Source organism: Staurois parvus, unplaced genomic scaffold (assembly GCF_062004578.1).
Source record: "Staurois parvus isolate SC_StPar_1 unplaced genomic scaffold, SC_StPar_1.0 ptg000051l, whole genome shotgun sequence".
Classification (NCBI taxonomy): Eukaryota; Metazoa; Chordata; class Amphibia; order Anura; family Ranidae; genus Staurois; species Staurois parvus.
Window position 1 is genome coordinate 2,811,310 of NW_028317847.1, and position 27,582 is coordinate 2,838,891.

The 27,582-nt window shown below is 42.8% G+C and overlaps 1 protein-coding gene across 1 annotated transcript in view; it reads right to left on the reverse strand.

The window, feature by feature from the left end:
* Window positions 1-27,582, reverse strand: part of FAM171A1 (family with sequence similarity 171 member A1) — a 209,170-nt gene that overhangs the window by 111,302 nt on the left and 70,286 nt on the right. Inside the window, exon 2 of the mRNA XM_089666314.1 lies at window positions 2,686-2,913. Within this exon, the coding sequence (XP_089522440.1) occupies window positions 2,686-2,913 (228 nt within the window). The remainder of the gene's footprint in view (window positions 1-2,685; window positions 2,914-27,582) is intronic.

Genomic DNA, 27,582 nt, shown 5'->3' on the forward strand with positions numbered 1-27,582 from the left:
GGGATTAAATACTTATTTCCTTCACTGTATGACAGTATTTGAGCCTGGCTGCTCAGGCCTGAGCACTGTCACATGGATGAGGTTAAAGTGATTGTAAAGAGAAAAATTTTATCCTTTTAAAATAACAAACATGTTATACTTACCTGTTCTGTGCAATTGTTTTGCACAGAACAGCCCCAATCCTGCTCTTCTCAGGTCACCTGCCAGTGTTCCTGGCTTCTCCCCCCGCTGAGCCTCCCCATAGCAAGCCACTTGGTATGGGGGCACTCGTGCATGCTCGCTCCCGAGCTGGCTTTGTGGCTCTGGCTACCTTCATGTATTTGAAAGTTTAAGTCATGTCTCCCCTTTCCCTTCTTTCCTCCAGACTGTACATTTTAAGCTCTTGCAGTTTCTCCTGATATGGTTTATCCCCCAGACCTGTCACCATATTTGTTACCCATCTCTGGAATCGTTCTCTCCTTTTCTTTGTGAGGTCTCCAAAACTGAACATGGTGTTATAAATGAGGTCTAACTAAAAATCTGTATAGGGGAATCAGGACCTTCTTCCTCCTTCAGGTGTCCCTCTAGTGATACACCCCAGAATTCTATTTGCATTTCCATGTCCATCACTAGGACACTAGCAAACAACTGAGGGTTCATGGAGTGGGGTGGAGTTATAGTGGAGGCACCCAGCAGGCATGTCCTCAGCTTAGCGGTTGTCCAATCACCTGAAGGTACAAGCCTCCAACCCAGGGTCTTTGAGTAGTTCACCTGTGTACTGTACTGTGACGAAAAAATCCTATGAATTAAATCTGAATGTAATTTATAGGATTTAAAGTGGAGCTCCACCCAAAAGGGAAGTTCCATTTTAAGGACTGGCCCCCCTCTCCCAGTTAAGGATTGGCACCTTTGGGTAGCGAGCACCCGAAATTGACAGGTACCCGCTCCCACTTCCGCTGCAATCGCCTAAGTGATCAGAAGTGGAAGTTGTCCTCCCCCCCCCCCATTCCTCCCTATAGTCTTCTGGGACACGTGACCGGTCAATAAAGACTACGGGACCATTCACAAGGCGCAGCGCTACTTGCGCATCCACAGTGGGCACCCGGATGTGAAGCCGCAAGATGTAACAGCCGGGTGCCCACACTGAAGATACCGGCACCGGGAATACAGGATGGCCAGTGAAACAGGATTCCTGGGGGTGAGACGCAGGATCGAGGGGCAGGTGAGTGGCTAGTTTTTTGTTTTTTTTTATTATTTGAAAGTCAGCAGCTAGAGTTTTTGTAGCTGCTGACTTAATTTTTTTATTACACGTGGAACTCCACTTTACGTTTTGTATCATCACACATACAGCTTTTGCTATAGCCACTGATGGCCTTTTTTTTAAGTTTTATTTTTGACACAGCCAACAATATAACCCAAGAAAGACTTTTATCCTTCCCTGTAGTTGCAGTTACAGATTGATGTAGACTGTGAATTTTGCAGGAAAGATTGCATTTGAAACAGGTGATGGAGCAGCTTATGGAGGGTAAAGGTAAGTTTACATGAAAATAGTTCCTCACAATGTGCTTTATAAGGGGCAGTAAGTCAGATAGAGACCGCTTCCATTGGCTGAAGGACATACGACTCGACTACTGCAACTCCCTCCTCACCGGCCTACCTCATCACAGACTATCCCCGCTTCAGTCTATCTTGAACTCAGCAGCCAGGCTCATCCACCTTACCATCCGCTCCGCTTCCGCCACCCCTCTCTGTCATTCCCTCCACTGGCTTCCGATTGCCCAACACATTAAATTCAAACTACTAACACTGACGTACAAAGCCATTCATAACGTTGCCCCAAACTACCTCACCGACCTGATACCCAAATACCACCCAACCCGTACTCTTCGCTCCTCACAAGACCTCCTACTTTCTAGCTCCCTGGTCTCCTCCTCCCACGCCCGACTGCAGGACTTCTCCAGGACTTCCCCCATCCTCTGGAACTCACTACCCCAATCCATCAGACTGTCACCTACCCTCCTCACCTTTAGGCGCACCCTGAAAACCCATCTCTTCAGGGAAGCCTACCCCGCCCTCACCTAACAGCCGATCTCCTCCACTCTTCCTACCACTCCATCCCCCACAGCCACTTCGTCCTGTACCACTATCCCCTCCCTAATAGATTGTAAGCTCCAAGAAGCAGGGCCCTTGAACCCCTCGTGTATTGTTTTGTTACTGTATTGTCTCATGTTCTGTCCCCCATTATAATGTACAGCGCTGAGCAAACATTTTGGCGCTATATAAATACTGTACAATATTAATAATCCAGCAGCATCTAGCCCTTTCTTCTACAGTTTGACTGTCCTTGGCACACCCCTTTCATTTGCTGGATTTGGGTTTTTTCAATCATGAAGGCTCAACATCAAAAGTGGACATTACCTAGGGTGGCCTGTATGGATATGCAATTCGCCTAGGACCACCCACTTATCCAGAATGACACCTATTGAGGAAAGCGTTTGGATATTTGCATAACACCTCCCCAAGAGACAGTCCACTGATTGCATCATAGCTGAGGGCCCTTGAGAAGAGCACCGAGGCAGGGTACTATGGTGTTATCAGGAGCTATGTAGAGCACCCTGCCAGTCCCTCCAACAGCCTTAATCTGCCTGCATTGCCGAGAGAAGCACAGAGGCCCAGGGATTTACTAAGACAATGATGTCACCTTACCTGGCAATCGGAGTGGCCTCCAGGGTGCAGAGTTTGGCACATAGGCATGCTTGGTGGCTGTTACAATCAACGGACTTCCCAGCTTGTACTGTAGTTTGATCAGTGCAGTCCCATCGGCTCCAGTGGTCCCAGATGCAAGAGAAACCTGATTGGAGAATACCTCTATGACGGCATTACCGAGGGGCTGGTGTGTGCTTACATCACTGACCTGGACCTTCAATGTCACCTCTGTAGAAACACAAACAGCACAGGGTCAGTGAGGACTCAGGCCAACTAATACTAGCGCATGGAGATTACAACAGCATAAACATTGGCCAGTCTGAGCTAACAGGACAGATGTAGACAACAGTAGACTGCCAGCTGTTGAGGAACAAGTCCCAGCATACATTGCCAACCTACCATCAGTCCCGGCACACCCTCTTCACATTTCCTTGCATCCCAATTTACCCTCCAGAGGTTATAGGATAAGTTCACCTTTTGACAAAAAATAATAAATGCACATAGTTTTGCAGGTAAACAAATGTGCGTTTATTATTGTTTGTTGCAGGAGCCTGGAAGGAATTGCACCAGCGATCAGCAGATCACTGGTGCCATGCAGGTCTCCTGCAGACCTGTCAGTGTCTCTGTGTAACCCTACAGCCCATACAAGCAAGCCGATACACTCTGACAGGAAGAATCAATGGACTATCACAGCGCTCACAGTGCCATGGTAGTTCATTGAGAACTACAAGCCGACGGCTGCTAGGGCTGTTGGGACCTGTAGTTTTCTTATTCACAGAGTGAATGAGTGACACGGCCAGGTCGATAGAGCCCCGCACGGCTGCATTCTTTTTAAATTTTGACAGATAGCGGGGGGAGAAGAGGGAAAAGATCCCCTGCTAGCTGTCAAAGAAAGGGAGCAGAGAGGAGCGGGGACTGGTCCTTTCATAACATGTTACACCCTGAATACAGGTGTAACAGGTTATGAAAAGTGAACTTATCCTTAAGGCTACATTCACACATTCATTTGAATGGCACCTAAAAATGCCCTGCGGTTCTGGCGTGATAAATTGCGCTGCAGTTGCAGCAAACTACAACATGCAAAGCTTGTCGCCCAAAAAGGAGCAGGTGAGAATCCAGCCTTAGGCCCAGTTCACACTTGAGCGTTTTTCAGCTGGAAGCTCCACACTCAGAAATTCACAGGTAAAATCACATTTCTTCCAATGGCCCCTGTTCACACTTGAGCTGTCGCCTGTAGCAAAATGCATGTCAAAAAGTACTTGCGCTGCTTTTCAGGCAGATTTGAGCATTTTTTTTCTACAAACAGATTTGAATGCCTGAACAGTGGGAATGAGCGTTTTATTTTCAAGCGTTTTCAGCTCAAACAGCAGCTATTTCTATTGGCCACAGCAAAAACGCCTAAATAAAGATTACCTTAAAAAAAAAACAACACCTATAATAATTACAAATCTGATAAAAAAAAAAAAAGCTCAAAAATGTCTATAATATTTTCGAATCTGCTAAAAAAGAAAAAAAAAACAAACAAAAAAAAATTAAGTTGAAAAAGGCTGCTCTACAGTATAATAGATATGATGTATCTTTTTTGGCTTTAGTTATTCTTAAAGTAGTTACAAAGTAACTTTCCTTTACTTACAATTCCCAGGCCAGTTCTGAAAATTACTAGTTGCTCTCTATTGTATAACAGATAATGTGTAACATTTTTTGCTACATTTAGGCTAGGTTCACACTAATGCGGTGTGGTACATCACATGTGATACAGGAACCGCACCGCATTCAAAAACAAAAAAAGCTCAAAAACACATGAAAATACAGCAATAAGATTTGCAAATCTGCTAGAAAATGATAAAAAAAAAAATGCCTGAAAAAAATGCCTATAATATGTTCAAATCTGCTCAAAAACAAAAAAAACTGCCTGGAAAAAAAAAAAAAAAAAAAAAAGCTTGAAAAAAACTGCCTGAAAAATGCTCAGCTCAGTGTGAATGTAGCCTTAATCATTTCGGAAGTCCTTATCAGCAATCGAATTTGAGTTTCGCATTACCTCCTAAGTGACTACATTAACCCCTATTACTATGCTGCTAAACTACCTATGAATCCAAAAACAAGGGGAGCCATTAGCTAGACCTCCGATTGCTCTAATGCAGATCACCTTCAAGCTCTAACAAGAGTGGCACTGGAATTGATCAATGAACATACATACAGAGAGGCACACAAATTGATAATATCAGTTCAAAAGTTATTTACAGTCAGCCAAATACACAAATAGTGTTGATTCAATCTAACCAACACAGGGGCGGACTGACAACTCATGGGGCCCCCGGGCAATAGGGGATTATGGGGCCCCTGTGTCCTTTCCCAAACTCAAAAAAGCCTATGAAAAAGGTACCAGGGGCATCTCACGGGGCCCACTACTGACCCCGGGCCCTCGGGCAGTGCCTGAGTTTCCAAATGGTCAGTCCGCCCCTGAACCAACAATATCCTATCTAGAAATAATCGTGAATGCTTAAAGCTGAACCCCAGACCAGGGGTGGACTGACAACTCATGGGGCCCCCGGGCAATAGGGGATCATGGGGCTCCTGTGTCCTTGCCCAAACTCAAAAAAGCCTATGAAAAAGGTACCAGGAGCATCTCATGGGGCCCCCTACTGACCCCGGGCCCTCGGGCAGTGCCCAAGTTTCCAAACAGTCAGTCCACCCCTGCTCTAGACAGATCTAAAAGACAAAATGAATGAAGCTAGGTATTCATTATTAAATCAAAAAATGCATATTTTTTTTTAAATCAAGCAGCTTAAGTACCTGAACCTGACTTGGTATCCCCATCTTGCAATCCCTGTAGCAAAGCTCAGGCTGGGGGAGGGAGAAGCAGCACAATGATCTAATTAGAAATGCTGCAATGCAAGTGTGATGGTGGGAGGAGGTTGCAGACAGCCTTTTACTGTCCAAACACAGGCTGGGGAAGGGGCAAGACCTGCAAGTGTTACTGAACTGGTAGAGAGAGAAGTCAGGTCTCCTACCCTGCCAGACAATGTACTGTTTGGAAAAGCTGTGTGAGGACCAGTTCATACTATATGCATTTCAGTTGCTTTTTTCTGCATCCAAAACGCACAGAAAGTAGATTATATGGTTGTCAATGTCATAGTTCACATCGGTGCTTGCAGTTCCAGTGCGTTCCGGTTGCATTTTTTCTGCACAGTACTGGAACACAGTAAAATGTATCAAAAATGCACTGGAACACACAAAAAACGCACATGTACCTATTTAAATTGAAGAAAAAGAGAGGAGGAGAAAATGAACTGGAATGCATAAAACTGCACCGGAATGTGTCAAAAATACATGAAAAAAACGCACAGAACGCACCAATAACTCATTATAACGTGCATGCAAAAACGCATCCGGAATGCATCTGGACTGCGTTTCTATAGTGTGAACCGGCCCTAAGGGCCGGTTCACACTACATGCTTTTCAGTTGCTTTTCTTTCTACATCCAACAGGCACAGAAAATAGGTTATATGGTTATCAATATCATAGTTCACATCAGTGATTGCAGTTCCAGTGCGTTCCAGTTGCAGAAAAAAAAAAGAGAGAACATGCTGCATTGTTTTTGCATAGAACTGTACTGGAATGCACCAAACATGCACTGGAACACACATGTTCCTATTTAAATTGAAGAAAGAGGGGGGGGGGGGGGAAATGAACTGGAATGCATAAAATACGCACTGGAATGCATCACAAATGCATAAAAACGCACTGAAATGCCTCAAAAGCGTGCATACGGAAATGTATCTGGACTGTGTTTCTAAAGTGTGAACTGGCCCTAAGTCTATGGGCTGGATGGAAATCATTTGACAGGTAACACAGCTCCAATACATCTAGATCATCCGTGCATTTAGCACTTTGCCTGGAGTTCGGCTTTGAAGCAGAACCAAACCCTCCAATTCTTTCCAGCCAAAGAAGATGCCTCCTTAGCCTCTGTCTGATCTGCAGTTGCCATTGTGCAGTACGTGTGAGCCAGGCAATGTATGGAAATAAAAGCTATTAGAACGATTTTGAGCTTTATTCACTTTTTCAACACACAGCTATTATTTTGAACACAACTGTATATGTAAAGCGCTGCGTAAATTGACAGCGCTATATAAGTACCTGAAATAAATAAATATTAATAAGAGACACCCCCCCCCCCCCTCCACACTACTCACAAGGCCAGAGCAGAGGCTGTCAATCTGCTGGGACTCTCCTTTTTACAAATGTTTTGGTGTCAGAGAAACTTGTTAGAAGAGACTCATGCAGATAGCAGAGGAATGAAGCAGCAGACAGAAATGACACTTGGTGCTCTGGATTGAGAGAAGCACACACTATAAAGGGATATGCTTTGTTCATATTTCATGTGTGAGGTTTACAACCACCAAAAGGTCAGAGATACCGGGTTTGTACACAACTAAATGATCGTCTGTGTTCTTGGAAAGATCTTTCAACGGCAATACCACTTCTATGGTTGTCCATAGACGTACATGTGTCTCCCTTGAAACATGCTGCCACAGAGAAATTGTCCAACAAGTAGGAAATTCACTGGTACATCTAGGGCATCCAAATTCCCTATGCCATCATTAAATGGTCCCACTGGGTAAAATGGTAGGATTGGGTCATTTATGGTCACTCTAGAGGCATGGAGGTTCTCATCATCCAGAGTATGGACCACACCATACAAAGGAACCTTTACAAGACAGTGTGGTTTCCACGTATATCTGCAAATACTGTACAACTAAAAATCTCTGTTTTTAAAATGGTAGTTGACTTGAAATTAGGGGGAACCCCCCCCCCAAAAAAAAACCTCTGGTCCCCATGCAAGGTAAAGGCATAATGTGCTAGTAGGCATTGCCTACTAGCACATTATGAAAAATTTACCTTACAATTAAGCCCTCCCGCGGCGTGCTGTGACCGCTGCCAAGGCTTCCATCTTCACGGTCTTCCTTCTAGATTTGCAGGCTCCGGCTATTTAAATGCCCAAGCCATGATGACGCCACTCCTGTGCTTGCGCGTAGGACTCAAGAATGCATCTACTGAGAGCGCAGTACACATGCGCCATGACGTCACTGGCTGCTACACGTTGCAATATCTCCTAAAAGGAGACATACATTTTACTGACAGGTAAGCTTTATTATAAACTTTCCTGTAAGTAAAAGTGACAAAGCGGTGTTTGCGCTTTAATGAAAATTATATATAGTAGTTTGAGGGGGGTTTTTTTTGTTTGCTGGCTAGTTGAAATGCTTGTTGGGAAACTTTTTGTGTTGTTTAGTCTTAAAATTTGTCCAAGGTCTGCGCCGCCAAGCACCGGGACACACCAGCTGAAGGTATAAACCAGACAATCACTTCTCCAAAGAAGACTACACATGAAAGAAGGAGACAGCGCTTTGAGCTGCAGCTGTTTGACACTTCACCAGGCAAAGAGGACAATATTCCGCCTTTTACAGCATTCACTGACACACTGTTAACTAATTACAGCTAATTAAATGCTTCCTGTAAACATTACAGGTCAAAGAAAGTCACAGCACACACTAGAACACAGCTAGGAGTCTGTATCAGCGTGGCTGAGAAGAAAGAAAATCTTTAGAGCAGTATTATTATTATTAGACAGGATTTATTAAACCCCAAAAGCAAACATTATTATATTGAAGCTTACCAACTCTTAGTCCTCATGCACACGGGACGTTTTACAGCGGCTGTTTTTGGCTTTTGACATTTTTTCTACAGCCAGTAAAACCCCCCAGCATGTTATCCTATGTGTCCATGCACACAGACTGTAATCAACGTCTTTTTGGCAGGGGTGTTTTTTGGCTGGAAAAGTAGGTTTCTAGAGGAGTTTTTTAGCTGTAAAATGCTCTAATGCGGAAAAACACGGTACATTGCGGCAAACCAGCGTTTTTGGACTTTTTTTTTACTAAAAAAAGGTTTTTCTTTTGGTAAAAAAACGCTGCTAAACGCGAATACAAAAATGCTAAAAAAAAGCTGAAAAACTCAGGTTTTTTAACGCAACTTTACACAGCTAGCGTTACCAGCGCTATTAAAACGCCCTGTGTGCATGGAGTCGTAGATGTGATGGCTGCATTCGTTTTTTAGACTTACTTTCCTCTATTTTGATCTAGTGATCTAGCCCCCAAGTCTGCTTTTCAAAAGAATACGTTCTCTTCCAGATGTATCAGTTATAGGGATGAGGCAAACCATTTACAGGGCAGGGGTGCTTACAATGATCAGTTTTTATTTATGTAAAACCTTTATCCCAAAAAGAAAAAAAAACAGCTGTAACTGCTTATAAATTATCAGCTGGTGTTTGGCTTCAGTAGGTTAGTGTATTTAAATCTGCTAGTACATCTAACACTCCCCTCCCTCCAGACTGAGAATGCTGCTGCCCAAAGGTGCCCTCTGTGCTCCTTCATCCAGAGCGGGGGCACTCTAATACAGGAGACATGTTAATGGCCAGATCACCAAGTGAAAAAAGAGGGGAAAAAGCCTAAAAAAAAGAAAAAAAAACAAGAAAACCAATGCAGCCACCACATCAAAAGATTGGTAAACTGCAATATATCATATTTTTGGTTTTGGGTTTACTCCTGCTTTAAATCAAAGACAAAAATGTTGAAGCTGTTCCTATTAAAAGGCCTGATTCACACCTTTGCATTTGTATGTGCATTCTGGAATGCACATGTCCTAACAATACCTTGAATCCAATCAGGCCATTCACATTTCTCCTTTACCAAGTCAGATTCTAGGTAGCCTCTGCACAAAGACATCAGTTTTGGTGAGATACTCCCAATGCTCGTCTCCAGGACTTCTCCAGAGCCTCCCCCATCCTCTGGAACTCTCTACCCGAATCTATCAGACTATCGCCTACTCTGCCCACTTTTAGGCGATCCCTGAAAACCTCTCTCTTCAAGGAAGCCTATCCTTTCCTCAGCTAACAACGGAATCTTCTACTCTTCCTACCAGTCCATCCCCCACAGTTATTACCTTTTGTACCACCAGCCCCTCCCTCTTAGATTGTAAGCTCCAAGGAGCAGGGCCCTCCTAACCCTCTTGTATTGAACTGTATTGTTGCTGTATTGTCTCCCTTATATTGTAAAGCTCTGAGCAAACTGTTGGCGCTATATAAATCCTGTATAATAATAATAATAATAATAATAATAAAACAAGAAGAAAAACACAAGCAAATCAAAATAACAAAAATGGTTGCAGTATTGTTAATATCCAATACAATAACCAACGTTCAATGGTAATCTCTATTATAAGCCATGGCTCTATCCATCCTGCACTCACCAGGCAGCAGTCATCAGCAGGGTCCCATCCTGTCCCAGTCCCACCAAGCTATGCCGGGAAGGCACAGGAATGTGAACAGGGTAGGACCGTAATGCACGGCTCCCAGCAACTGCTGGAGGAGGGGACCACAGATGGCACTGAAAATTTGCATAGGCGTTGAGTGATACACAGCAGAGAGAGGATGCCTGGGCAAAACATTGCCGCTGCTTCACCCAAAAATAATCTGGTCTAGACCGGCACTGCCACTTCCCGCAATTATTACATGATGGGATTATTGAAAGAGCAGCTCAGGAACATTCAGGGCTAATGTTATCCAGACAAATCTGCAGCTGTGCTAAAAAGTACCAATTCTTAGTCTGGACCTGATGGCTGAGCAATGTTCACATGAAGACTGGGATATTTCGGAGGGGCATAAATGCTTCCTCTGAAGAGTTCTTGATCACTAGATTTCCAATATGCTGGGAAATCTCTGAATGATCTGGTCAACCCTTCCCATTGAATAGAGGAGGGAAAAAAAGGCCTTACCAGTTGGCGAGTAGCAAAGAAAATGGAAATGGGACCCCATTTTCTCTGATACAAAGGATCAGCACAAAAAAAACACCAATTCACTAAGCAACTAATACAAGAAATGTTGGGTCTGTCAACAAAACAGCTGCCCCCACTGCACAGGTGACAGGGAGGCTTTAAGAGGTCAATTAAACAGAAAAGGCCAATGACTGCCGGTCAGTTGAGATGCGAGCACTGCACAAAGCAAGAGAGGGTTTCAACCCAAGGGATCACTTCATCTATCAATTCCCTGGATATGGTGTCAAAGTTTTGACTTTACATACACTTTAAAGTGGAGATCCACCCAAAAGGGGAAGTTCCGCTTTAAGGACTGCTCCCCCGCTCCCAATTAAGGATTGGCACCTTTAGGGGGGGGGGGGGGCAGCGGGTACCCAAATTCCAAATTTGACAGTTAACCAATCCCATTCCCGGTCGGAAACAGAAGGTGTCCTCCCTCCCTTCCTGTAGACTTTTGGGACGTGACAGGTCCCAAAAGACTACAGGACCATTCACATGCGCACATGCGCAGTGGGTGACTGTGAAGTCGCAAGCTGTCAGCCTCCTGGAATACAGGACGGACGGTGAAATGGGATGCGGGGGACACACCACGGGACCGAGGGACAGGTAAGTGGCTGTTTTTTTTAAAAGTCAGCAGCTACAGTTTTTGTAGCTGCTGACTTTTATTTTTTGACAGTGTGAATGGAACTCCGGCTTTAAGAAAACAGCTTTAAAGTGTTACTAATCCCACAACAGAGAAATCATTCTGTATATGCAGTAAAGCATGCTTCTAATATTCACTGTTGAACCTAAGGGGTTAATCCTCTGCATTGTGTACAAATGCAGTTTGATCCTGATTTCTCTGATCGTCCCCCTCTTTTATCCTAAGACATTTTGTGTGGAGTCACTCTGCACATGCTCAGTTTGGTGTGTATTGCTAGAGAGGTTTTTCTTGGCACCGCATGTGATCAGCACAGGGCCAATCAGCACTGTCCCGACAGGTCAGGGGTTCTGCATCCTCCTAGAACAATATGAAAACTCCTCCTACAAGCTTTAACCAGTGCTCTGTTGGACACTGATAGACGTCACAAGACTGCTCTAACTGCTGATGAGAAAAGGTATTGAGCAGTTTATATTTACTAAAATAATTGCATTTCCATGTTCTATGTACTGTGGGAGACCCCGGATATAGTGAATGCAGGGTCCGGGGTGTAGTAACAATTTTAAAAAATTAAAAACAAACAGATACAGTACACCAAAGCCAAATAGAACACAAGAGAAGGGCAGCGAGGGACAGAGACCACACTAAACACACACAGAACAGATGTCTTCAATTTAACACAGATGTCCCGGTTTTTCTTACAGCGCAGGAAGAGCCGGGATCTGAGGCCAACAGCACAGATAGAAATTTCCATTGTTATTTTCCTCCAACGTGTTTCTTTTTTGTTTTTTATTTATTTGTTTTTCAAAATTTTAAACAAATGTTTTCCAGTGTGTTTAATTGCTGGTTTCCTTTATGGTCCTTCCAAAAGGAACTAGCTTGTACAGTTGAGAAATCTTTAAAAATAAAATGGATTACAGGAGATCGGGGGAATCTTACAAACCATAAAATACACACATGCTACTAATGCAGAGAGAAACCACTTCACTTATGCTTCAGGATTCCCAGGGGAACGATTTGGGGAAAGCAATGTTATGTACCAAGATAAAATTTAGGATGCAAAGGTCTTCCCTTGTAGAACAGAACTGGAATGGTCTGCAAATGAATACATGCAGCAGGAGGGCTGCGTGTAAGTAGGGAACTCTGAACTGGATCTATACTTCACCTCCCAAGTAGTGGAGCACAGTGGTGTCTATGCAGTTATGTACAGGCTCCTACTCTCCAGTTCCCTGGTCTCCTCCCCCCATGCCCGACTCCAGGACTTCTCTAGGTCTTCCCCCATCCTCTGGAACTCACTACCCCAATCCATCAGAATGTCACCTACCCTCCTCACCTTTAGGCGCACCCTGAAAACCCATCTCTTCAGGGAAGCCTACCCCACCCTCACCTAACAGCTGATCTCCTCCACAGCCACTTCCTCCTGTACCACTATCCCCTCCCTCCTAGATTGTAAGCTCGAAAGAACAGGGCCCTCGAACCCCTTGTGTTTTGTTTTGTTACTGTATTGTCTCATGTTCTGTCCCCCACTAAAATGTACAGCGCTGAGCAAACCTTTTGGCGCTATATAAATACTGTATGATAAATACAGGCCTCACTTCTGGGTAACAGAGGATGCTATGGCAATGCAAATTGGGGGCTCTTCCACCTTTGTCAAGCCTAGGTGTCTTGGGGAACACAGATTTATATAACAACTGGTAATACAGGCGTACCTCGGTTTACGAACGCCTCGGTAAACATAATTTTCGGCTTACGAATAAAAATCCATTAAAATAATGGCTCGATTTACAAATTGTTTTTGCAATATGAACGGATTAATTGGTTTTCAATGCATTTACAAATTGTATTTTAATCATGTCCCTGTACAGTACTATGCCTTTATAAAAAGTTTTGAACAGAGAAGACTTTTTTGTTTACTTTTTTCTGACCTCCGGAACAGATCAATTGGTTTTCGAGGCATTTACAAATTTTTTTTATTATCATGTCCCTGTACAGTACTATGCCTTTAAAGTGCACTTTATAAAGAGTTTTGAACAGATAAAAGACTTTTTTTTTACTTTTTTCCGACCTCCGGAACGAATTGGTTTTCAACGCATTCCTATGGGAAACCGCGTTTCGGTTTACGATTTTTTCGCAATACGAAAAGTCCCACAGAACAAAATAAATTTGTAAACAAGGTATGCCTGTATTGAATGGTCCCACATTAATGAGTATAATGCCAATGAAAAGTTATAACATTGCTACTGAACCACCTCTGGGTCTGTAGACAAAATTGCCATTGAAGCACCTATGGGTCTTGGAGACAAATACAACAATAATAGTAATAATTAAAAAAAACAAAACAGGTTTGAATCCTTCTTCCCTCTATCCAAAATCAAAGTTAAATATTTTGGCTTTACATACACTTCAAAGAGAAATTCCCCCCCACCCAAAAAAAAAATCCCATAGTTGGGCTTTAAAGGGCACATGTGCGCAGGCTATGGATGTGTCAATGCTACAGGTAAGGAAGGAAAATCAGTCCAAATGAAGGCATACAGCAGACTCCTCTTCAATCATGTCAGTGAGGATAGGGCAACCACCACTGAAGACCTCCACAACACACACTACATTTGCCTTGTTACACACTGCAGTTCAGGAAAAAGCAATACTGAAATATATGCAGAAGAACCTAGTCCTCTAATATATGGTACCTAGTGCCATATATTAGTGCACCATAAGACTCTTTATTAAATAAAATCAATGGCAATACTCACTTGTACTCAAGTGCATGTAACAATTCCCATCATGCCACTGGAAACGTGTCCATCCACAAGGGCACAGCTTATGCGTTGTGAGGGTGATGCCTTCTTCCTCAGAGCTACACTCTGGCTCTAAAGAAGTGGGCATTGCCCCTGAAACACGTAAGCTGCACCCCTGTGGATAGACAGTGACGTGATGAGATTTGTTACATGCACTTGATTGTGTATCTTTGTGAGTACATTGGCATTTGATTTGATTTTACACATAGTTCGTCTGGCTGAAAAAAAGACAAATGTCCAGCCAGTTCAACCAATTAAAAAAAAAAAAAGTTATAATTCTATACCCACAGTTGATCCAGAGGAAGGCAAAAAAAAAAAAAAACCCAGCAAAGCATGATCCAATTTGCTCCTGCAGGGGAAAAAAAATTCCTTCTGATCCCCGGAGAGGCAATCGGATATTCCCTGGATCAACTTTACCTAGAAATGTTATATCCAGTTATATTCTGTGTATCTAAGAAAGAATCCAGGCCTTTTTTGAAGCAATCCACTGAGCTGGCCAGAACCAACTCTTGAGGGAGTCTATTCCACATTCTCACAGCTCTCACTGTGAAGAAACCTTTCCGTGTTTGGAGAATAGTTACACAGAGTCTTATGCTAATACACTAGGTCTTCTTCTGCTTGTATGTCAATTATGGACAGGAATGCATTTACATATTCTTAACAGGAAGATCTTTAAATCCAACCTTCCCTGACCTCTGTAGCTGCAGGCACCCTGGAGTAATTTATCCTCGAAATGCACTACAAAGTATCTAAAGTTGGGTTGTAGTTTGTTTCTGAACAACTTGCAGTACCCAGGAGGCCATTCAATGAAGCAATTTTTGGCATTGTGGCTGTATTGGACAGCCTTACACCAAATTCATGAAGGTCACGCGACTGTTCCCTTATTTCTGTAAATCAGGTTGTTTTTACATGAGAGACTTTTACATTATGGTGATACGGCTACAGCAAATTCATTAAAGAGAAACTTTGGCGATACAAATGTTCAGGCTGAAAAGAAACAAACTAACAGATTCCTCCATTCACATTACACAGTGTGGATGGATGGATCTCCTGCTGTGGCTATTGATATTTTGACAGCCGGCCTCACCAGCTCTCCAAACACCCAAACAGTGACTTCATCTGATTGGATGCAGATGCGGTATGTCTAACAGCTCTGTGCTTGCCTCCACAATTTGTCAAACAAGGAATGTCAGGCAGAAGGTGTTCAACATGGCAATCCTAGAATTTTGGCCAGTTCATCAGGAACCAGACAAAATTTTCTCCATGTATGGCCATTTTTGCACAGGCCTTTAGCTCCAAGCCGCAGATCGCAGTAGTTAAGGAGTAGAAGGAAGACATGTATATGCTGCTGGGCTTTTTTAATTCCCTCTCGTGGTTATCTGGTATCTTGAGCTGGAATAAAAGTCAACCAATCTGGCCATTTTCAATCCCATGCCTATGAGCCCTACAGTCCAATATTTCTGCTCTGACAACTGAAGAGCAGATTTGGATTTTTACCAATACCACAGCTCACCAGTTCGGCTTAATGTGATCTCTTCCACATTTATCTAAAAAAAAACATGCGTTTGCTTTAATAATGTCTTAGAAAAGCTTGCTATATCCACTGCCTGACACCATCCCTTAATTTTTGAGGGCAGTGAATGCTTCCAACCAGTGAAATGAAGGACAACAATTGACTGGTGTAAACCATTAAGACTCCATGTACACGGGACGTTTGGAAAACACTTCTGAACGATGGAAACTGACTGCTGGAAAATGTAGGTTAAAAAAAGTCTGTTTAGCTGCGTTTAGATACCGCGTTTATGTGCGTCTGCATTTAGAAGCATTCTTTAAAGAGCACATCAGGAGACCTTCCAGATTGCCCAGAAAAACAGTAAAATTAGCTATTTCAGACATTGTGAGAGAAATAGAGAAAGCAGAAGCAGAGAGAGCAGTATGTGTTGAGATGACCTGTCTTCTCTGGTTGTATTCACTATGGATCCCATCATGAGCATAATGCGGCACGTTATACCAATTTTTAATTCACTCAAAACCTGGAACTGACTGCGCTGGTGTGCTAGGTCCATTTGAATACATGGAAAACACTTTGTATACATTTCTGTTGATGAAAAAAGGGCTCTGGACAGCATTTGGATATGGAACAGTTAAAAACCACTTCTAAACGCGGTTAGCCGCGTTTACATGCGCTTGCAAGCATTTGAAACGCTGATAAAATCTACTCCTGAATGCAAGTTTGGTGCGTTCAAAAAAACGACTGTAAACTCAACTGCCTGTAAACGACTATATGTACATGGACACATAGGAAAACATTAGGGAGAGTTCAGGGGCTACTGAAAGAAACGCAGAAAAGCTCCTGAACGTCAGTTTATCATCTGCAGTGTACATGGAGCCTAAAGCAAATGACTTATTCAAAGGTTAAGAAAAGAATCTTCTGATGAATGTTACATCCTGTTTGTGTGATGTCGCTCCCCAACATCAAACTCAGAGCTTCCCACACCCTATGCATGCATCCATTTCTGTCTTTGGGTCATGACTTCTCATTAATGGCACAAATGACAGGACTGGAAGGCAGTGAAAAACATAAAAATACACAGATTCAGAAGGGGGATGTTATAAAAGGGTTTTTAAAAAAAAGTAATACGTTGCCCCTGTACCACTAACTATGCTGTCCTATGTGGAGCTCCATCATTTATCGGTTTTACTGGTGGAATACGCAGTCTGGCCTCCAAGGTTAGCTGGGCAGATCTGAACAGTGGCAGTTTGCTCTCTGTGTTCCCCATGAAGGCAGTCTCCATTTTTCTTTAGGAAGTCAGGCACCAAGATGCAATGGTTGTGGTGGGCAGAGAATTTAAGGTTTTCAGGTTCGTCATTGCATGTCAGCTGCTTCCGTTGCATGAAAAGGAGGTAAATGTCTGTCTATGGGTTTTGTAGGAGTCAGAAGTGCTTCTCATCCCAAGTCATAAGGAATGCATAGACAGCTTATAGCAGGTTGATGCATGCCGGCACATGGATGCCAGTCTGAGAATGTCAGTACATCTGTGTACCAGCATATGTCCATGCATTGCTGCATTATGGAATTGATTTTTATTGGTGGCTGCATGCAGCAGCTGGGGATCCTGGCTGGGGGAACATGCCTTAATTGACTTCAATTAAGTACCTGTGTGCACAAGGGTACAAGATGGTCAACTGAAGGTCAGAAGGAGGCCAATTGCATATCAAATGGAATCATCCATTAACTGTGATTGATCTAGCATTGACCACACCTACAAGCTCAATGCATCTGAAAGCATGGGACATGAGCACATGTTCAGACCACCATCAAACACAAAGATCAGGTGGATGGTCAGTGGACAGAACATTTTGGTCGGCTGAACATTTCTGTTCATAACAATGGAAAGAGGAAGATATAAGTGGGGTCTGGCAGGCAACACTGGCACCACTTACATCAACAGGGAATCATAGCAATGGGTTGGGTCTTTCAGACAGTAGCCAACCAAAAAAGTCAGGAATGTCCCATAGAAATGAGTCCATCAGCCAGTCTCGCTGTTCCTATCTCTTATTGGACTACCTTCATTTAGTCTTTCAGGGCAAAGTTGCACGTTCTCTTGACAGGACACCCCCCATCCACCTATAAACTTACCATTGTGGGCAGAACATCCCCTAAAGCACTTTATATATATAAAAAAAAAAATTCTCCATGCACACCTGAGCATTTTGTAACCTGAAGTACAAAGCTCACAAATTCTCAAACAAAATCCCACTTTTTAACCATATACCGCCCACTCACAGTACATCTGCTGTGAGTGGGCGGCAGGTGCAGGCTCAGCAATGTACCTGTACATCACTTCCAGGTTTCGGTCCTCAGGTGCCTAAAGCTCAATGCCTGATGCTCCATAAGGCTACGTTCACACTAGTGTTGTGTGCAGGCGGCAGAGAGGCGTTTGGGAAGCGTTTTTACCGCTTCCCAAACGCCTCTGCCAATTCTGCACATTACAGCACATGGTGCTGTTCTAACAGGAGCGTTTGCGTCGCGTCGCGTTGCGTCGCGGCAAAACGGATGCCTCTGGTCGAGTCAGGAGGCTTTGAAGCCTCCTATTCTCGTCTATGGTGCCTCTCCGCAAACGCCCGGCCGGCGTTTGCGGTGCGGTTGCGACGCGGTTGCGGGGTGTTTGCAGAGCGGTAACACCACTCAAATGCATTATAGGCGTTTGTGGGCCATGATCTGCTGTGGGGCGCATGCGGCGTTTGCGGAGCGTTTGCCGAGCGTTAAAAACGCTCCGCAAACACCGGACCAACGCTTGCCAAACGCTATAGGGGCGTTTGGCAAGCGTTGGCAAAACAGCCTAGTGTGAACGAGCCCTTAGAGATATGAGCTACTTCTATAGCAGAATTGGACATTTCTGGCCCCTTAGACTAACTGGAGGACCAGTAATAAGCATTTTTGTGCTTTATTTAAAAGTATTTTGAGACTTTAAAGTGTTACTAAACCCAGGACCCTGCATTCACTATATCTGATCTCCCATATTACACACATGGAACTGCAAATATTTTAGTAAATATAAACTGCTAAATACCTTTTCTCATCAGCAGTTATACCAGTATTTTGACTTCTATCAGTGTCCAGCAGAGAACTGGTTAAAGCTTGTAGGAGGACATTTTTCTTTCTGCTGTAGGAGGATGCAAAACCCCTGACCTCTGTCTGGACAATGCTAATTGGCCCTGTGCTGATCACATGCACTTTCCTAAGAAAACAAACAAACCCTTTCTAGGAATACACACCAAACTGAGCAGGTGTAGAGTGTCTCCATATGGGGGGACACTGGAAGAAGGGGAAGATCAGGATTTAACAGCATTTTTACACAATGTGGAGGAATAACCCCTTAGATTCAACAGTGAGTATAACAAGCATGCTTTACTGCATATGCTAAGTGGTTAGCACTTCCGCCTGGCAGTAGTCGGGTCGTTGGTTCGAATCCCAGCCACGGCACCACCTGCCTGGAGTTTGCATGTTCTCCCTGTGCAGGTTTCCTCCGGGTACTCCAGTTTCCTCCCACACTCCAAAGACATGCTGGTAGGTTAATTGGCTCCTGTCTAAATTGGCCTGTGTATGTATGAATGTAAGTTAGGGACCTTATATTGTATGCCCCTTGAGGGTTAGGGACTGATGTGAATGTACAATATATATGTAAAGCGCTGTGTAAATTGACGGCGCTATATAAGTACCTGTAATAATAATAAAATACAGACTGATTTTACTGTTGTGGATTTAGTAACACTTTAAGAACTCACTGTACTGCTTTGCATTGGCTAAAATAAAAATGCCTAAAGCTTGAATACATCGAGTTTATATATTATTACATCGAGTTTATATATTATTACATCGAGTTTATATAGCCCCAATGGGTTTGCTCAGCGCTGTAGAATAGAATACACTTGAAGTATGCTTCTAAAACGCTTGTATGAATGCAAAATCACTCAAAAAGGCCTAAAAAAGTCACGTAGCTCAGATGTAAATCCAGCCTAAAACTATAGCTTGCTTTTTTTTAGTAGACATTCATTTTTCTCTCAACCTGCTGTAAAACCTGCTAATTATATCTGCAGAGAGAGCCAGACAATTTCATACAACTTTCCATAAAGTGACACATGAAAGATGACCAAAGAGGGGTCATGCAAAGTTCTGTTTACAAGACGCCAAAACCAAAATTGACCGCATAATATTCTCAAGAGGCTAAAAAAAAAAAAAAGCCCAACCTCTCAGATGGTCAAAGTGGAACGTAAACTGTATGATCTTTCCTTTGAAAGGCACGGTCATCAGTCAATCCCACAGGGATTTAAACTAATACTCATAATGTAAAGCCCTCAAACAGGGCCAAGTAGCGGGAGGAAAACAGGCTTATCTTAGGTTCAAACACTTGTAAACCAATCCAGACCATTGTTTCTCAACAACACACCTACAGCCAGCAATATTTCACCCCTCCGATGCAAGCTGTCCAGAGTCACAACACGCAAAATGATCAATAGTCACCAAAATGTTGTTTACAGAATGAAATGTGATTAGGGGCCAGACGTCTAGAAGGTGGTAACAGGCTCAAATCTCTGCAATGAACAATGCTTTGCAGGATCACATTATGCAGAACGTGGCTACCTTTTGTTGTAGCATAAGCCAGATTTCATTACCAAGGATTAGCACAACTGGGCGCATTATATAATCCTGTTACATATCCTCGTCGCCAACTTTAGATATTGCTCTTTAGCAAGGCAATCAATTGGTGAGACCTCAGGCAGCAGGCTGGTTTATTACATTTCCAGGACATGTGGGGCTTAAAAAGAATTTGTTTGCGTGTTTAGCCACTTGCCTACTGGGCTTTCCGCCCAGGACAATTTTCAGCTTTCAGCGCTGTTGCACTTTGAATGACAATTGCACGGTCATGCAACACTGTACCCATATGACATTTTTTCACACAAATAGAGATTTCTTTTGGTGGTATTTAATTGCTGTTGGGTGTTTTATTTTTTTCACTATAAACAAAAACAGAGCAAAAAATTTTAAATAAAAAAGAAAAAGTTTTTCTTTGTTTCTATTATAAAATTTTGCAAAACAGGTAATTTTTCTCCTTTACTGATGTGCGTTGATGAGGCTGCACTGATAAGCAGCATTGATGGGCACTGATGAGGTGGCACAGATGGGCACCGATAGGTAGCACTGATGGGTACTGATAAGTAGCACTGATGAGGTGGCAGGGATAGGCAGCACTGATATGTACTGATGAGGTGGCAGAGATAGGCAGCACTAATGGGCACTGATAGGCTACACCAATGAGGTGGCACTGATGAGGCGGGACTGGTGGGCATTGATGAGGAGGCGCTGATTATGCTGCACTGATATGCAGCAATGATGGTCACTGATAGGCGGCACTAATGGGTGACACTGACTTACAGCACTGACTGGCGCCACTGCTGGGCACTGAAGGGTGCAACTGCTTGTACAGCACTGATGGGTGGCACTGGTTATCAGTGGCGATCTGTTCTCTCACATTTGCAGGTTATCGGCAGTACTTTCCTCACGATGTCACAGCGTGAAAAAAAAAGTGCTGCCAATAACCGGCAACTGTATTCACGCCATGATCTGCTGAGTCATTGGACACAGCTGATCACGTGGTAAAAGGCCGCTGTGATTGGCCTTTTACCTTATCACGTGATCATGGAGATCGCCGGGGGCATGCTGGAGGGTGCATTCTGGGGGGACATCATATGACGCCCCCCCAGAACTGGACAACTGCGCTGTAGCCGTCATTCTGCTATAGCGCAGTTAGTAAGTGGTTAAACCTGAACTTCAGGCAGATATAAAATACACAAATAATCATGGCTCTGTATTCATAAACACACCATTAAATGTATTTTTTCAATGAAAGCATCTGAGCTCGACTTGCCATCAGCCTCTTGTACAGCAGAGCTTAGACTGGGAAAGGAAGGGGCAACACAAGGAGCCAATCAGTTGTGTTTCAGTGCTCACAAGTAACATGCAGATAGGAGGAGAGAGCAGAGTGACAGAAAGAATAGTTTATCAATCAGCTGCTTCTCCTTTACTGACAAGTCACAGGCCAGGAGAGGGACATGATCTGTATTGTGTTACTTACAGCTGAAGTTTAGGAATGGCAATTTTTACCTAGTTACATTGGTCTAGCGTGGACAAATGAAGTATGTATGTACCATACAAATATCGAAAGCAGCGCTAAATTCACAACTTGGGCCCCATGTACACAGGACAATTCTGAACGATGGAAACTGACTGCTGGAAAACATAGGTTAAAAAAAGTCTGTTTAGCTGCGTTTGCATACCGCGTTTATGCATGTTTATGAGCGTTTGCGTTTAGAAGCGTTTTTAAAAAGGATAACTTCAGGAGACCTTCCACAATGCCCAGAATGCACTGAAAAACAGTAAAAAATTAACTATTTCAGACATTTTGAGAGAAATAGAGAGAGCAGAAGCAGAGAGAGCAGTATTTGTTGAGATTAGCGGTCTTTTTTTTTGTGGTGTTTGGATGTGTTCCAGCTCATTTCTGTGCAGAAATTATTGCAGCAGTGTCTAACATATTTTCTTTCATGTAAAACCTCAAAATATGGTGTACTAGGTCCATTTGAGTACCAGGAAAACGCTTTGCATGCATTTTTCATGATGAAAAAGGCTTTGGACAGCATCTGGAAATGGAAGAGTTAAGAAACATTTTCAAACGCAAACGCTTATAAACGTGGTTAGCCGCGTTTACAATCATTTGAAACGCTGATAAAATCTACTCCTGAACGCAAGTTTTCTGCGTTCAAAAAAACGACTGTAAACGATGATGTGTACATGGACCCATAGGAATACATTAGGGAGAGTTCAGGGGTGCTGAAAAAAAAAACCCGCTGAACAGCTCCTAAACGGGAGTTTATCAGCTGCTGTGTACATGAGCCCTTAAATATCAAACTTTACAAAACAGGAAAAATATAAATATATAGGCAAAAAAATCACAGTGCAAAAGTACAATTATGGTAAAATTTAAGTGCAAAACAAAATCAAAGAGTCCTTGATATGTTGCAACTTGAGTTACCCAAAAGGCAGCGCCAAATTCACACCTTAAATATCAAACTTTACAAATAACAAAAAGTAAATATGCAACAAAGTCAGTATAGTGCAATTGTACAATTATGTAGGAATATATTGTAAGCTCTAACGAGCCGGGCCCTCTGTTTCCCTTTGTACCAAAATTGTATTGTAACTGTAATGTCTACCTTCGTTTTGTAAAGTTGTGTTCAAAAGTTTGCACACCCTGGCAGAAATCATAAAATGTTGGCATTTATTTTGAAAATATGACTGATCGTGTTAAAAACGGTCTTATTTAAAAGATAGTGATCATATGAAGCCATTAATTATCTCATAGTTTTTGGCTCCTTTTTAAATCATGATAACAGAAATCACCAAAATGGCCCTGATCAAAAGTTTCCACCCCCTGGATTGTTTGGCCTTGGTACAGACACACAAGGTGACACACGCAGGATAAAATGGTAATTAAATGTTAATTTCCCATATCTGTGGCTTTTTAAATTGCAATTAGTGTCAGTGTATAAATAGTCAATGAGTTTGTTAGCTCTCACATGAATGCACTGAGCAAGCTAGATCCTGAGCCATAGGGAACAGAAAATAAATGTCAAAAGACCTGTGTAACAAGGTAATGGAACTTTATAAAGATGGAAAAGGATATAAAATTCTCCAAAGCTTTGAATATGCCAGTCAGTACCATTCAATCACTTATAAAGAAGTGGAAAGTTCAGGGATATCTTGATACCAAGCCAAAGTCAGGTAGACCAAGAAAGATTGCAGCCATAACTGCCAGAAGAATTGTTTGGGATACAAAGAAGACACGACTCACATGTGTTTCCGCAGGCTGCACATAAGGCAGCCCAGTTACTTGAATGGTCTGCCCTATGCACGTTTGTTGCAGCAAAGAAACTCAAGGACCAAATTTTGGCCCTGTGCCAGGCATGTTTTTACATGCGCATTTTGCCATAACTGCAAAATAGCACCTAAATGCTGGCAGAATCAGGCCAATTGTGACCATGATTCCAAATCGATAAGTGTGAACAGGGCCTAAAACAACCTCCAAACTCTAGATCAAAATGCTTTAAAATGGTTCCTCACCCTGGAGAAAAAAATATTAAAAGTCAGCAGCTACAAATCCTGTAGCTGCTGATTTTTAATAAAAGGGTGCTTACCTGTACATCATCCTCACCCGGGCTGCTTCTTCTTCAGTCTTCAGATCCCAGGCGTCTTTAGTGTAGGAAGACGTCTGACTCCTTGTGGCTTCACAGGGGGCTTCTTGCCACGTTGCGCTTTGTAATTGGTCCTACCGCCTTCTGAGACCTGTGACCCATGCATTAGCCAGAAGACTCGGGGCAAAAACAAGGGGGCCTAGGCAAACTGAGCGGAAGTGTTAGCAGATACCTATCAAAACTAGGTTCCTTCTCTTCAAAAAAATGTTTTAAGGTGCCAAATGTGGAGGGAGGAAGATATAAAGTAGAACTTCCCCTTTTGGGTGAAGTTCTGCTTTATTGACTATTGTTACAGCAGAGATAAGTCCAGTTGTGCCATTTGGTTCATCTAGGTGGCCTGCAACTTCAAATCCAGTCATTTTGCATCATGATAGTTCTAAGCCAGGAACCCAACAATGCCATGAAGCCCTGATGTCCAGTCAACTAATTGCTTCACGATGACAGACGGACAGCTGTCCCACGTTTTCAGCAGCCGCCTAAAACAATCCCAGTTCTATTCTGTTTCACCGGTATTACATCCTTATCTCAGGGAAGAATGTTCCTCCAGCAACTGTTCTTGAAGAATGACGTCACCTAGTTAATATATATGATCTCACCGTTAAAATATCTACTGCTGATATGAGAAGACAAAGACTAAACTCTACAGAGCTGTTACTGTATAACGGTTCTCAGCAAAAGGTAACTTGTACAGGGATGAATGATCTTACTGTTGTTGGGTCAGCTGGTTTGGAGCTTTGCTGAATATACAAGGTACAATTGTCTGATTACAGCAACATTTTGAGTAATGTAAGGTTACCTATAGATAGGATTGGCATCTCAACTAGCCAATAGGAAAACAAAACCATTGAGTGTCTAAGGATTAACTGCAACCTCTTTAAGCCTCGTACACACGATGAGAATAGTCTCCATATAAAAAAATGAAGTTACCCAACTTACGAAAATTCTCGTACGACAATAGAATTTCAGAAGTGATGTAATGTATTGTACTGATTAAACAAAAATCGTGTGATCTGGTAATGTATGAGGGAAAAAAATGTGTTTTTGTTGCTTCTGATAACTTTGGATGAACTGTCATGATTGGCTTTCAAAAGCTATGTACAAACGATCAGATTATCGTTTAATTGCTTCAAAGGAGGTATTTTTCGTACGATTTTCTGATCGTGTGTATGAGGCTTTAGACATCCCCTATGGTTGGCAAATCTCATGACACATTGTATGTTAGAAGATCCAGCAAGTCAGATAGAGCCCACCTCATTTCTTGGCTGGAGGACATCTATTATAATATCTAGTCCTTTCCTCCCCAGCCTGACTGTTTCTGGTCGGCTCATTTCATTCATTGGATTTCAGTTATGTTAAGAAAGAAGGCTCAGCATCACGTCAGCATTATCTAGTGTGGTCTGCATGAAAATGCAGTTTTCCTAGGGATGCCCATTCCATACCTCCCAACTGAGATGCCAATGAGGGACACCTATTAGCAAAAGTATGAAGGTATAGGACACACCCCCTGCCACACCCCTTTAAAGGAGAATTTTACAAAAAAACAATTGGTTAAACCCACAAGTGCTTTTTTTTTTTACCACTACTATTAATTATATTGGCTTTGTGAATTTACAAATGCAGCATTTTAGAAATTAGATGAAAGGTTTAGCACTGTGAGACCCTTTTGGATAGATAAGTAGTGTGTTCTACATATAGCTATATAGATAGGACCAAAATAAGGGACACATGAGGAGGAAACAGGGACTTTGTTCCAAATGAGGGACAGTCCCTCGAAATCTGGGACAGTTGGGACCTATGCCATTCCCCAAGACTGACTTTCATCCATCAAAGCATTTCCATGTTTTCAAGTAGCCCAAGCCCACTGCTTGTATCAGGGCTAAGGGGTCTTGAAAGGAATACTGAGGCTTGGTGCTGTAATATTTTCAGGAACCTTTGTACAGACCCCTTCCGGCCCCTCCGACCGGCCATGATCTGCCTGCACTGCATAAAGAAGCACACAGCCCTAGTAAATGACATCACTGGTCTAAAATAAGGTATGCAATTAAAACTGAATGGTTTTCTCTAAAAATATCACTAGCATGTTGATAAAGGGGGAGGAAAGAGAATGCAAAATATAAGCAGATAAAACGGCAGCTTTATAAATAGCACGGTCAGTAAATCAATTATCTGCAAAAGAGAGTGAACACTGACATTTCCCACTGCTTGTGCACCAAACATTGCTCCGTTCAAGGGGGAACCTCTGCCACAGTTTGCTGACTGACACCAAAAGCATTTTTTATTATAGGTACTTATACGGCGCCGTCAATTTACGCAGCGCTTTACATATATATTGTACATTCACATCAGTCCCTAACCCTCAAAGGGCGTACAATCTAAGGTCCCTAACTAATCTCCATCTGCTGCATTCACTTGTTCATCCTGCTGGCCTTCATGTCACTACCTTTGCCCTGCAGTGGAGGTCTGTCTCAGGAACCAGTAAGCAACATGGGGAACAAAAGAGATCAAAATTTCTGGAAGTGATGATCTTTCCCAAGACTTTAGCAAAAGGAGTGCCATTCGGCAGCAAAAATAGGTATTCATTCTCTTCTATTACAGGTATTCTTTTTAACCCAAAACTGATATTACTGACAAAGTCACTTTAAGTCCTCATGTTGTCACAGCGGCTGTTTTTGGCTTTTGATGTTTTTTTCTACAGCCAGTAAACCCCCCAGCATGTTATCCTATGTGTCCATGCACACATAGACTGTAATCAGTCTTTTTTGGCAGGGGCTTTTTTATGCCTGAAAACCCCCCCCCCCCCCCAGAACTAGTGAGTTTCTAGAGGAGGATTTCAGCTGTAAAAACACTCTAATGCCGCAAAATGTGGTACATCGCGTTTTTGGACTTTTTTGACCCCCCCAAAAATGAAATTGAGGAATTCCCCCATCGGGATGCTGGATTCTAACAACGAGAATATATTGATCAGCAGCTGCAGATTAATGCAAGTTTTCTAACATGATCATTCCACAGAAATTGATCTAATCATTAACTTTTGCCTAACAGGGAGGGCTGACACTGACTGTGTTGATGGGAGAATCAAGAGATTTTCTTTCATTTAACCCATGGTTAGTAGGAAAGAAAATTGTATAATGTATAGCCAGTCTAAAGCCTGGACTGGACGAATTTCGATACGCCTATGCGCAGGCTCGTTGTACTGCAGTTGACCCGTTGATTAACTGCAGTTCAACCAGCCTGTTGGGTTTTCTCACCCCAATCACTGCCAACAGCTGTAGCCACCAGCAGTGATCTTTGTATTCGGCTGGTAGGGAAGGCTCCCTGCACAGAACACAAAAATGCTGTGGGAGGCATTCCCCCAATCAACACTGTTGATGAGGGAACTGAGCAATTTTCTTTCCTTCAAACCATGGTTTAAGGTAGTAGTCTCCAAATTGCGGCCCGGTGGCCAGATACAGCCCTTTGCTTGCCTTTATCTGGCCATTGGGGCACTATTTTATCCACTGATACCAACAATTGGGCATAATTCCCCCCACTTACACCAATGAAGGGGGCGCAACGCCTTCCAATGACACCAGTGATGGGGCACAATTCCTCCCATTGACACCAATGATGGGGCACAATTTCTCTGACTGATACCAAATAGTGCATGATTTTTTCCCCACTGACTTTGGGACCTTTTCTACTCCCACTGGCCACAGTTCGGCCCTCCAAAAGTCTAAAGGACAGTAAACTGGCCCTTTGTTTAGAAAGTTTGGAGAACCCTGGTTTTAAGGAAAGAAATTTACATAC